We start from the raw sequence: 14,106 nt of genomic DNA on the forward strand, positions 1-14,106 counted from the left end.
ACCATGTATCATGGAGCACCCTTAATAAAGGTTTAACATGAAAGGTGGTGATTAAAAACTAGCGGTAAGACAGTGAGAGGTATTCCAAAGGTATTCTAAAGAGCTTTCCACCAGGGCTCCAGAGAAGCTTGGTGAGAATCAGTCTCTGTCCTCCACAACCAAAAAAGGAGACATCCAGTATGAATGGGTTTATTCACTGAAGTGTCCATACAGAGAAGGCAGTTCTTGAACAAGTGAGCTTGCTTTTGAACCCCAGTACAGTTTACATGGAAACGTATTTAAGACTCACATTAAATTCTTCCCGGAACAGTTTGTTATCATCTGCCATTCTTCGGTTAATCTCTTCTTCCAGCTTCTCGACAGGCAGCGGCGGGTACTTGCGATTGGTGCTGGGAGATCTTGCTAGGAGTGGCATACTTTGAGGCTCTGTCAAAAAATAAATAAAAACAGAAAAATGTTTAGTTGGCCATCTCATCTATTTCATTTCTGTGGTACTCAGGTGCTGTGATCATATTACCAAAGTTCCCAGCTCTGCTCACCTGCCATGACCATTGGGAAAGATTTCCATTGACTATATCAATGATCTCCAAACTGTGGACCGCAGGCCAGATGTGGTCCTATGTTTGCCTTTATCTGGCACTTGCAACATTATTCCTCCCACAGATATGAAGTTTGAGACAACCTTCCTATCACTGACACCAACAGTGGGGAATTATTTCTCCCACCGACAAAAGGGCACCCACTATTACTGCCACTGATATCTACAATGGGGCACCATTCCTCCCACTAATACCAATGACAGGTGGGTTTTCCTTCTGCCAATACCAATAATGGGGTGCTATTCTACCATTAAAACCAATGATGGAGTGCTATTCCTCCCACTAATACTAAATGATGGGGTGCCATCATTGGCTATTCCTCCCACTGATACCAATGGTGGGGTGCTTTCCTGTCACTAATACCAATGATGGGGCACTATTCCTCCCTTCTAATACCAATGATGGGGCACTATTCCTCCCTTCTAATATCAATGATGGGGCACTATTCCTCCCTTCTAATATCAATGATGGAGCACTATTCCTCCCTTCTAATATCAATGATGGAGCACTATTCCTCCCTTCTAATATCAATGATGGGGCACTATTCCTCCCTTCTAATATCAATGATGGGGCACTATTCCTCCCTTCTAATATCAATGATGGGGCACTATTCCTCCCACTAATACCAATGATGGAACACTATTCCTCCCTTCTAATACCAATGATGTAGCACTATTCCTCCCACCTAATACCAATGATGGAGCACTATTCCTCCCACTAATACCAATGATGGAGCACTATTCCTCCCACCTAATACCAATGATGGAGCACTATTCCTCCCACCTAATACCAATGATGGAGCACTATTCCTCCCACCTAATACCAATGATGGAGCACTATTCCTCCCACCTAATACCAATGATGGAGCACTATTCCTCCCACCTAATACCAATGATGGAGCACTATTCCTCCCACCTAATACCAATGATGGAGCACTATTCCTCCCACCTAATACCAATGATGGAGCACTATTCCTCCCACTAATACCAATGATGGAGCACTATTCCTCCCACCTAATACCAATGATGGAGCACTATTCCTCCCACCTAATACCAATGATGGAGCACTATTCCTCCCTTCTAATACCAATGATGGAGCACTATTCCTCCCTTCTAATACCAATGATGGAGCACTATTCCTCCCACCTAATACCAATGATGGAGCACTATTCCTCCCACCTAATACCAATGATGGAGCACTATTCCTCCCACCTAATACCAATGATGGGGCACTATTCCTCCCTTCTAATACCAATGATGGAGCACTATTCCTCCCACTAATACCAATGATGGAGCACTATTCCTCCCACCTAATACCAATGATGGAGCACTATTCCTCCCTTCTAATACCAATGATGGAGCACTATTCCTCCCACCTAATACCAATGATGGAGCACTATTCCTCCCACCTAATACCAATGATGGAGCACTATTCCTCCCACCTAATACCAATGATGGGGCACTATTCCTCCCTTCTAATACCAATGATGGAGCACTATTCCTCCCACTAATACCAATGATGGAGCACTATTCCTCCCTTCTAATACCAATGATGGAGCACTATTCCTCCCACCTAATACCAATGATGGAGCACTATTCCTCCCACCTAATACCAATGATGGAGCACTATTCCTCCCACCTAATACCAATGATGGAGCACTATTCCTCCCACCTAATACCAATGATGGAGCACTATTCCTCCCACTAATACCAATGATGGAGCACTATTCCTCCCACTAATACCAATGATGGAGCACTATTCCTCCCACCTAATACCAATGATGGAGCACTATTCCTCCCACCTAATACCAATGATGGAGCACTATTCCTCCCTTCTAATACCAATGATGGAGCACTATTCCTCCCTTCTAATACCAATGATGGAGCACTATTCCTCCCACCTATTACCAATGATGGAGCACTATTCCTCCCACCTAATACCAATGATGGAGCACTATTCCTCCCACCTAATACCAATGATGGAGCACTATTCCTCCCTTCTAATACCAATGATGGAGCACTATTCCTCCCACCCAATACCAATGATGGAGCACTATTCCTCCCTTCTAATACCAATGATGGAGCACTATTCCTCCCTTCTAATACCAATGATGGAGCACTATTCCTCCCACCTAATACCAATGATGGAGCACTATTCCTCCCACCTAATACCAATGATGGAGCACTATTCCTCCCTTCTAATACCAATGATGGAGCACTATTCCTCCCTTCTAATACCAATGATGGAGCACTATTCCTCCCTTCTAATACCAATGATGGAGCACTATTCCTCCCACCTAATACCAATGATGGAGCACTATTCCTCCCACCTAATACCAATGATGGAGCACTATTCCTCCCACCTAATACCAATGATGGAGCACTATTCCTCCCACCTAATACCAATGATGGAGCACTATTCCTCCCTTCTAATACCAATGATGGAGCACTATTCCTCCCACCTAATACCAATGATGGAGCACTATTCCTCCCACTAATAAAAAAAAAAAAAAAAAAGTTGGTAAGTCCCACTGACCACCAAGCCTGATACATAGTTTACTCTCACTGGAGACAGTCCAGCCCCAGTAAACTGGCCTTTTGTTTAGAAAGTTTGGTGACCACATCGAAGGACGGGTAAACTGCAATATATCAATTTTTTTTATTTTTGGTTTAGATGCACAAGTTTCTTTTTTTTTGTTTCTTTTGAACAAATTGCAAAAAATAAACGAAAACAACCTGCCCCAAAACCACAAAAATTTCCCTTTAATAAATATAGGGAACTGTGCTCTAGTGATTGGTAAGAATTGATTTGGTTAAGGAAATCACAAGATTTTTATGACATTTATATACTCATATGTAAAACCATGTTTGTGCAATAGGACATCAGGCAATGCGAAAGTTTGGCTGCTTTCACACCTCTCCATGGCAAAAACGTGCTAAAAACGAAAATGCGTTTTTGATGCATTTTGCACCTGTGGGGAAAAGGTCATGCAACTCCAAAAACGCAACTACAGGTGTGTTTTTGCCGCATTTTTCATTCATTTCAATAGGGAGGTGCGTTTTTGGAGTCGTGTTTTTTTTTTTTAACCACATCAAAAATACAGCAAGCAGGACTTATTCAAACGCAACTGACTGGTGTGAAGAGCTCTATATGATTTAATGGTCATGTATTTTTCTTCAGCTTTTGGTAAAACAAAAACGTCAGAATAACTGATCAGTGTGAAAGCAGACTTAAACAAAACACACAGCAAATCTAAAAGTATTCAATACCAACAAAATGACAGTTTGTATACAGGAGACAAGATGCCTAGGACACAGATGAGGAAAAGGACAGGTACAACAACCTGATCAGTGCTGATAGCCTGTAGTGCTCAATGTTTATTATAAATTAAACCCAATCCGTTGTGTGTAGTGTGATGGCTCTGACACTTACCCATGTCATCTGTTCTGCCATTGGACAACCGGAAAGAGTTGGAGTGACTGCCTGCTTGTTTGTACTTCTTAAACCTATAAACATAGGTTGAAGGTTAGTTTATGTCACAACACATATGATAAGATAATATATCACTGTTTTCACTTTCTACATTTTGTAAAGTGGACCTAGGATCAGATACTGTGCCTCTTTCATGTTATAGTAGACCTAGCATCAGATAGATGCTTTTATGTCAAGCACATGCTTGCTAAATAATGTCAAAACGTTAACACTTCCAGGTATATTTTAAAGGAGGAGTGTGGGATGTCAGAATAAAAACAACACACATACTCACCTATGTGTTTGCAGCATCAGTCCGATGCTGCAGCTGTCCCCCGCCGGCTCCATAACTGAAAACTGTGTAAATACATGACTGCTGATCGCCAAGTCCTCGGCCTTCATTGAGCAGAGTGTGATAACTGTCAGTCACTGGCTCTCTGCTCAGCCCCTCCAACGCCAGGCTGTGGATGGGGTGGGAATGGCTGGCACAGGCTCTCAGAGGGGTACTGAGAGGTAGCTGCCAGTCAGATCTTTGTTGGGATCTCTCCAGAGCCTGGGCCAGCTCTACGACATCAGTTGACAGCAGGCTTTAGCCCATTGTGGGCTGAATTTGGGTCACAGGAATACAGAACTAAATGCACTCCTGTGCCCCAGATGAGAAGAATGGCCCAAAGAACACTTGGGTCATACTTCTCTTAACTCTTCCATAAATCACAGTACGAGCCATCTTTATTCAGTCATCATTCAGGGTCACTACCTACTTCCTGAACCGATATGCTGATTCAGCGTTGACAACACTATAAACCTTGGTGCCTGTGCAGTTTTTGGCCGTTTCCACAAATGTTTTACACATTTCACCCTGGCTGCAGCCTCCCACTTTGTCACTTGCTACAACATTACAATGTACAGGCTGGTCAATGGGGTACAGGAGGAAATACTTCCTTTAGCAGGCTGATGGCATCATTCATCTTGACCCCCTGGTACTCGTGTCCCTACATTATAGTGAACCCTCCCAACACATTAAAGTACCAATATAGGGAAGCAGAAGGGGTGGTGCACAGCTTGAATTTTACAACAATGACTAGGTTTGCATTTAGTAAGCAGCCTTAAGCCCCGTACACACCGGCCGCGACATTCGTCCTGCTTGTATGTTGGTTTAGCCGGCTTCTGTCGGATGAGCATGCTGAAAAACCAGAAGCCGACCAACACTGGATCAGTGCTCTCAGCCAATGGCAGAGTGTGATGATCAAGTGTTCTGGGGTAGGGGCTGTCCCGCTGTCAGAACACAACAGCTCAACGGCTGCATATTTGTTGCAAATGTGGAAACCCCCAAATAGTGAAAGAAGGATGACAGTTATGAAACCTGCAGCTTTAAAATCAAGTGGGAATTGCCATCTATTTTATTTTCATTAGACTGGTTCTCTTAATGAGCTGATGCCTTTTAACAGAGTATGTCCCCCATCCTCCCTTTAAAACGTCTTTTCTTCATCAGTGAAAAGATAAGCCGACTGGAAGTCCTTGAGGACCGACTTCTGTATAATGAAGATTACTAGAACGGTGGAGGGAACAGTCGGCACATACAGTATTGGTATTCCAGACTAATCCAAGCATGAAAAGAAAAGAAAAAGCTAATTAGTGCAGAGACTTGGTAAACACTATACTCAGACCCGGGAGGGTCTCCGCTGTTTGTGAAATTCAAACTAAAAGGATGGATTCCAAGTTGTGACACACAGAGGTCGAGCAGAAGGTTGGGAAGTCAATCATATGAATAATAAATCTTTTACACTCTTTAAACAAACTGATAACTCGCTGGCACAGTTTCCAATTGCACGGAAACCCCTGCCCTTCTGAAGGTGCCGGGTTTAAGGCTGATCTGGGAATCAGGGCGGAGCTGAGGTGTGACGGTGCAGAAATGGTGACTGATATAAAGGTCTGAAGCTGCATGAATTGAGGCTGATCTCACACCCAAGGGTGCAGGAAATGGGGATGACCCACTTGATCCTTGTAGCTGACCTCAGATCAGACCCAACCAAGATTGTAGCTGATCTGAGGTCTGCAGATGCATGCAATGAGGTCAAGAAAAAGAAAAAGACAGGGATTACACTGAAACTAAACCCAGTCTACTGTTTAGGGCACATTCACAGAAAATATGAATTTGTGTGTTCACCAGTGAGTATAATTGAACTTGCCATTAGCAGTACAACCATCAGTGACGGTGCATCCATAAGGGCGCACGGGTGCCGCCCTCTATCTTTTGCCACCCCCCTAGCACCAATAGATAGACTCATGCATTGCATGAATCTATCTATGGCCGCCGCTGCCACCCCCTATTCAGGAGCCTGGGCCCTTTTCGGGTGCAGGGCACCTGAATTACAGCGGGGGGGGGGATTTGAAGCACCTGATTAGAGCCACAGGCTCTAATAGGCGTGAAAAAAGGTGACTTGCGAGCGCAATGCTGTGCGCTCGCAGGTCACTCAGCTGTGTTAGAAAAGCAAATGAATCTTCACTTTTCTAACACTAAAACGCCTCTCCATCAATCAGGTGCTTGGATCTGTTACCCTTCACCTGATTGGCTGAAATGACAGGTGCTTTGATTGGATGCCAGGCATCCAATCATAGCAGAGGACAGGAAGAGAAGACAGGAGAAGACATCGAGGAGCTGTCCAACCGAGACAGGCAAGTACAGACGACGGGCACACTGGCAGCATATGATATGGCACAGTGGGAGCGTTTCATGGGCACAGCGAATGTGCAATTTATTGAGGTTTTTTTCCAGAATTTTTCAGTTTGTTTGCGGCCCCCAAAAATTATGAGCACCAGTCGCCACTGACAGCTATGAGTCCAGAGACTGATAACAGACTGACACACTATACATTTAAAGCTTAGGTGTAGGTACAGTATGATTTTTCTTACATCGTTACATTATTCCAGCTTGGACTACCTTAGTTGGGTGGGGAGGCTGTACGGTGTGCACGGTTCAACTTTAAATTTTTCAGTTTTTTTCTATAAAGGTGAATACTTTAATTGTGCTGCACTGTCTTATGCAGGCCTATGAGTCAAGGTCTGACATGACAAAAAGAAAAAAAAAAAAAGAAAAGAAAAAAACACAAACTATCTGACCTTGGGTCACTGGTTCAAATATCAACCACAGCACTACCTGTCTGGAGTTTGCATGTTCTCCCTGTGTGGGTTTCTTCCCACACGCCAAAAATATGCTGGTAAGTTAATTGATCTTAGTATACATATGAATGTAAATTAGGGACCTTAGATTGTAAGATACTTGAGGGCAGGGACTGTTGAGATTGTTGTACAATTTATATGTAAAGATCTGTGTAAATTAAGGGCACTAGATAAGTACCTGAAATAAATGGGTTTCTGTAAAAATACAAATTTCAACTCTTGAAGTTATAATGGAGTAGTTATAACATTAAAAGTACGCTTCATCTTTTTGGTCTCTCTCTGTGAAAGCTGGTGTATCAGGTTGGAAGGCTGTCCTATCTAATGAGCTTCATGTCGATTACAGCTATTCATAAAACGTATACACTATGTGGCCTAAGGTTCGTGGACAACTGACCATGGCACCCCCACATTATACAGAAAAATGTGCACACCTCTCCAAATTCGGAGTTCAGGTGTTTCCAATGAAGGGTATGGTTATAAAAGTCCAGGCTTTTACTAAGCTTTAAACTTCTGACCCTCCTAACTCCCATATGGACTACCTTGCAGAAGGAAGATACATATACTCATCTATTCTCAGGGAGCTCCAGTACGTTCACATGATCGTCTCTCCACAGCTGGCTTCAGGGGAGAGGAGGAAAAGCCGACAGCTATTGCTCCATAGTAAGTCTAAAGCCTCATACACACGGTCGGACTTTGTACAAACTTTTCCGTGGACTTTTGTACAAAGGGCGTGGTCCACAAGTTTGTATTGCATACACACGGTCGGACTTTTTGATAACAAACACGAACGTAATGACGTCACAACGTACTGACGCTGCTTCAAAAGAGGACGTTCAATGACTCCAGCGCCACCTTTGGTGAACTTCTGTATTGTAGTCTGATCTTTTGCATTGGTTCTGAGCATGCGTGTTTGTACCTTGTACAAAAGTCCGATGCTTTTGCGTACACACGGTCGGACTTTGCTCCATCGGACTTTTGTTGCCAGAAAGTTTGTCCGTTCGCACAGCCAACAAAAGTCCGATGAAAACAGAAAAAGTTTGTCCGATGGAGCGTACACACAGTCGGATGTTGCTCCAAAACAGCTAATTTGCATGTTTGTTGTCAAAAAGTCCGACCGTGTGTATGGGCCTTAAGGGTGACCTCACCATCCAGGCATTAAATCCATTACCAGAGCTCTCGCCTCTTCCATGAAGTTGACCAATGGAAGTTGATCACGTGACCGCACCATGACACCCCGAGAATAGGCAAATATACGCATCTGTCTTCTACAGGGTAGTTAGTATGGGTGCCGGGGGGGGGGGGGAATGGAGCAAACAATTCCTTAATAATGGCCAGAGCTTTGGATGATCAAGTGTTCACAGTTTGCCATATTGTGTAACAAAGATGTTATTTTATTTCTTTAATGAATGAAGCCATACAAACCGAACCTCCACCAAGTGTTAAAGGGAATGGTGCTTCTTAGAAGACTCACCTCAGCATGTAGAGGACGATGATGATGAAGACAATGATGAGCAGTGAAGAGAGCGCCACCATGACTGCGATAATGGGCGTTTCATCTGAAATTACAAAAAAAAAAAAAAAAAAAGTAATTTACAAGACGAAGAACGGTGACACCATATCCCTGATGTATAGAAAGAAGACTTCTGGCATAATACACAAAACTGCGATGAGAGAGAAAGACATCCACGTCTCTTCACTGAAATTGCAAGAAAATGTATTCAGTCTATGTACTGGAGAACTGGGAGCCGCGGCACGAAGAACAATGGGGCATTGTCGGGAGTGCTGAAGTAAGGAACTTGTGATCAGCTGCTGGGCTATTCTAACAGGCAGCTCTCCATATATACACTTCTGGATTCACATCTTCCAGACTTCATAATACTATTATATATATATATATATATATATATATATATATATATATATATATATATATATATAGTATGTGCGCTCACTGAGATTCTCTCGATGGAAGAGCCCGGTCATACACCGGGCAACCTAAGCAAGAGCCCTAGGGCATGGATATGCAATTAGCGGATCTCCAGCTGTTGCAGAACCACAAGCATGACAATCATTGGCAGAGGCATGATGAAACTTGTAGTTTTGCAACAGCTGGAGGTCTGCTAATGCATATTCTGGCCTAGGGCATGGAGGATGGCCCAGGGGCCCAGCTACAACCTTCATACTCCTGCGGCAACCAAGGGACGCTAGTGTACTCAGTCAAAGCTGTGCAACTGCCCACCACTTCATAAGGAATGATGCATTTGTAGGCAGTTGATGTTTGATGGGGTCACGTTCGTACAAAACAGTGAAAATGGGGTGGCTTCTCTGTACCTATTGCAATCTTAATTGATGTCAATGAAAGAGATAGGGGAACCAAACCTGCCACTTTGCCTGGGGCCCGATTAATCTGTCCCTGATCAGTAGAACTGAAATACCATTTTTCTTTCAGGAGAAATACAACTACTGTACTTACTGAAAGTCTTTTTCCTTGCAACTGGCAAGAATATGAGAAACCGCGTGCATGACACCCAGAAAAATATTAAGTCAGTGTCATCACCTTTTTTGCACCTGATTTACAGCAAAACTGGGAAGCTCCTGGTGGAAGCCAAGTTTTTAATTTTTAAATATCCTATAACTCAAGATGGAACTGACATACGCCAATGTTATGGTTTTAATCCTTCCACTTTTACATGACTGGAGACATGGAGATCCTTTAAATAATTAGAACCCTTCCCACTGTTGCACTGTTTTTGCACATGCATGTTAATGTGTATCTTATTAAGGCAACCCATTGACTTGAACGGACTTCCTAATGCACCATTTTCAGCCGTGCAACCCACGGTAGTGCACTTTTCCACATTGCACTAGGTAGATGCGTTGGGGTGCTTTATGACAAGCAACAGGACCTTAAAGTGGTTGCTAAGCCACTCAATGGCATTGCTACAATCCCCTCTGCTATATTAAATAATGTCCCCCTGGTGCATGTGTCTGTTTTTTTTTTTTTTTTAATGCTGCTGTCTATTAATTTCATAGTGCCGATCACATAACCGGTTGCCTCTGTCCTCTCTGGATCTGACAGCTACAGTGGGTGGGGCTGAGAAACCTATACTGACGTCAGCCAGGAGGAGGAGAGAGGCAGCCAGTCACGTGAGCGCTGATGAGTGCTATGAAATGAGGTACACAGCGGCATTAAAAAAAAAAAAAAAAAACACATATCCTGAGGACATTATTTAATGTAACAGAAGGGATTTTAGCAATGTCATTGCGTTACAATAGTAGCAGGAGAAGAGGGCTGGGGAGTGGACAGAGCTGACACGCAGGGAGGGGAGGAGGTAGAGGATGAGGGAGAGCAGACAGGAGAGCTGCGGATGATGGAGGCACAAACCGACCACAGTGTCAGGGTTCAGCAACCATGATAAACCATGGTCAGTTTACAAGGGGGAGGGAAGAACCAAGCAGGATCAGCCAGGTATTTCAGGTGATACAGGGGGCAAAATTACACAGCACAAGCACTGTACTGTATTAACATACTTTAACCATTTCCCATCTAGGTCAATTCTGACATTTCTCTCCTACATGTAAAATTCATAATTTTTTTGCTAGAAAATCACACCCAAACATTATACATGTTTTTTTAGCAAAGACCCTGGAGAACACGGCAGTCGTAACTTTTTATCTCGCACTGTATTTGTGCAGCAACTTTTCTAACACTTTTTTCAAGGAAAAAAAGTTTCATGCTAAAAAAAAAAAAAATTAAAGTTAGCCCAATGTTTTTGCATGTGAAAGATGAAGTTACACCGAGTAGATAGATACCCAACATGTCACACTTCAAGATTGCACACGTTCGTGGAATGTCGCCAAACTTCGGTACTTAAAAATCCCCATTGGCGATGCTTTAAAATTTTTTACTGGTTACATGAGTTAGAGGAGATGTTGGGCTCAAATTATTTCTCTCACTCTAACGTTTGCAGCGATACCTCACGTGTTTGGTTTGAACACCATTTTCATATGTGGGCGGGACTTACGTATGCGTTCTCTTTGCATACGAGCATACGGGGACATTTTAAAATTTTATTTTTAATTTGACTTTTATTTTTTTTTGTTTCACACTTTAAAAAAAAAAAAAAAAAAGTGATCACTTTTATTCCTATTACAAGGAATGTAAACAACCCTTGTAATAGGAATATGGCATGATCATCAGTCCTCTTTACAGTGAGATATGGGGTCAATAAGACCTCCCATCTCACCTCTAGGCTGGGAAGCCTGAAATAAAAAAAAAAAAAAAAAAAAGAAGGATCGCAGCATTCCCAGTCGAGGCAGCACCATTTGTTTGAATGCAGAGGCCGGACATGAAGTCACAACATCGCGCCCGGCCTCCGAACGATCATAGAGACTTCCGGCAGACCAGATGGTTCACGATCACCATCTGGGGTCGGCGGATCCATTCTCCGACTCACCGATGGAAGCAGTGAGTCGGTAGAAGCACCGTGGGGAGCAGGGGGGCTTCCCCTCCCGCCGCACGTAAGAACGATCAAACGGAGGAACAGCCGCTGTGATCATTCTTGAATGTAGGGAATCGCCAGCTGAAAAAGCCAATATCTGAATGATGTCTGTAGCTGCAGGCATGATTCAGATATACAGCTGCAAAGTCAAGGACGTCCCTGGACAAACCTTGGACGGGAAGTGGTTAAGGTAACAGAATCTTCTTCCTTTTGATGTTTGGGATAGAATAGGGAATGGTAAAAAGACCAAATGATCTTTTAGTTTAAATCAGCTAAACACATTTCAGGTACATCAAAACAAAAAGTGTTTAAAAGTTTAAGGGCCCCATTCACACTTGTGTGACTTTGGACATGACAAGTTGCAGTTCTTTGTTTGCAAGGGCAACCCGTTCAGATCGGTCCTGATAATGTAAAGTCGGAATAAAGTTGCACTGGAAATCGTGTGGAAACGCGCTAATGTGAGTGGAACCTCAAGGGATAGCTCACTACTAAAACAAAAAAACCCAAAAAAAAAAATGAAAAAAAAATTCCCTGTGGAGTCCATGAACACCATTCCATAACACTAAACAAATCCAATTGATAAAATATGCATTTATGCTCTGCCCATACCTGTAGGCCATTTGTGCTTCTGATGGTTTTCACAGCTCAGTCCTGTCTTCTTTTCTAGGAGCCCTTGGCTCCTGCTGCTGTCAATCACAGCTTGTAAAAAGGGAGTTGGGGCAGGGCCGAGCAGCACTGTGCATGTCATTGGACACACAGAGGGAGGCTCAGGATCTAACACACCCACTCAGAAAGGGGGAGGAGACAGAAAATCCAGTGGGGGACGCCAGAAGAGGAGGATCGGGGCTGTGCAAAACCACCGCACAGAGCAGGTATGTCTGACGTGTTTGATATTTTAAAAAAAATCTCTTTACAATCGATTCAACGTATGCAAAAGGGTTAAAGTTGAAGTTGAATGCTGGTACAAACCTTGGGGGCCTTCCGGCGCTGGGTCTGCAAGAAAAAAAATTTAAAGATCATTTCCATGAAAATCCGGTAAATGGGCAAAATGCAAAAAGTTTGTTTTTTTGTAATTTATATTTAAAGCGGAGGTCCAGCCGTTTAAAAAAAAAAAAAAAGTCAGCAACTACAAACACTGTAGCTATTGACTTTTAAATAAGGGCACTTACCTGTCCAGCGAGCCCGCGATGTAAGCCCCCCGAGGCGGATCCGTCCATCGGATCGGGTGCCGCCATCCTAACTAAGGGAAACAGGCAGTGGAGCCTTGCAGCTTCACTGTCCGTTTCCTACTACGCATGCGCTAGTCGCGCAGCACTTTGTGAATGGCCCTATGGTTTTCTGGGACACACACATCCCAGAAGACAACAAGGGAGCTCGCCAAAGAGGAGGAAGTGAAGGAGCAATACTGCGGAATAGGAAGAGGCAGATTAGGAAGACTGCCTAGCAACAGGCATTTCTGGTAAGTAAAAATATTTTTTTTCACATTTTATTTATATTTTTTTGAAGAATGTTAATGTAATTTTTAATCTTAGGGTGGCCCTCTGCTTTAAACAGAATGGGTTGTTTTATAAGGTGAGGGTTCACATATACGTTTTTTAAAGTGAATCTAGTATCAAACATTTTTAACCTCTCAACCTTGTGACTTGCAACAAAGTAACAATGTACAGTCCATCACCGGGACAGAGGAGACTTATGCAATGCTTTCCGCTGCCTGCAGCAGACTGACATTATAATCTCAGTTTAGGAAAAGTCTCTGGGCTGGATTTTTATTTTTTTTATAAAATGGCGACACTATTGCTGCACACTGATATGTCAGACTTGTACAAGGTCCACTTTAAAAGCATTTCCCTCCTGGATCCCCAGCGCTGGCTCCTGTGTGGCCCTCACATGCCCGGGACCACTGAACGTGACACAGAAGTTCACAACATTGTAGACTGCCAGAATTGTGAGAAGGCAATCACAACATGACTACCTACAAAAGGTATGCGAGTACAATTCAGCTGTTCTGCATGTTTACACAAGGCGAGGAGATGGAGAATTGACAGGAAAAATCTTTCATGTATTTATCCGTGTTCATTCTGACATTCCATGCATGCATACTCATAGCACAGAGCACAACACGGGGGAGGGGGGAGCAGAGTCCACACCCTATGTGGAGACAGCTAGAACAACCTCATTTATAGGAACGCTGTCCAAGACTCCGCATTTCCCAAACCCCTTCGTGACTCCATGAAATGATTGTATTACTGTTTGTGAAGGAGAACATATTGTTTAAACGCAGTGTTAAACCCAAAACCATAAATGTAATATATTGCAGATTAGACATGGTGGCTGCAATAGTTTTTTCATTTTAT

The 14,106-nt window shown here is 43.2% G+C and overlaps 1 protein-coding gene across 1 annotated transcript in view; it reads right to left on the reverse strand.

Moving 5' to 3' along the window:
- PTPRA (protein tyrosine phosphatase receptor type A) overlaps positions 1-14,106 on the reverse strand; it is a 206,262-nt gene that overhangs the window by 37,015 nt on the left and 155,141 nt on the right. The window contains exons 6-9 of the mRNA XM_077478003.1: positions 12,722-12,745; positions 8,722-8,806; positions 4,032-4,105; positions 290-426 (exon numbers count right to left, since the gene is read on the reverse strand). Coding sequence (XP_077334129.1) covers positions 290-426; positions 4,032-4,105; positions 8,722-8,806; positions 12,722-12,745 — 320 coding nt within the window. The remainder of the gene's footprint in view (positions 1-289; positions 427-4,031; positions 4,106-8,721; positions 8,807-12,721; positions 12,746-14,106) is intronic.

Source organism: Lithobates pipiens, unplaced genomic scaffold (assembly GCF_037356315.1).
Source record: "Lithobates pipiens isolate NorthernLeopardFrog02 unplaced genomic scaffold, aLitPip1_a1.2 Scaffold_13, whole genome shotgun sequence".
In the NCBI taxonomy this organism is placed as follows: domain Eukaryota; kingdom Metazoa; phylum Chordata; class Amphibia; order Anura; family Ranidae; genus Lithobates; species Lithobates pipiens.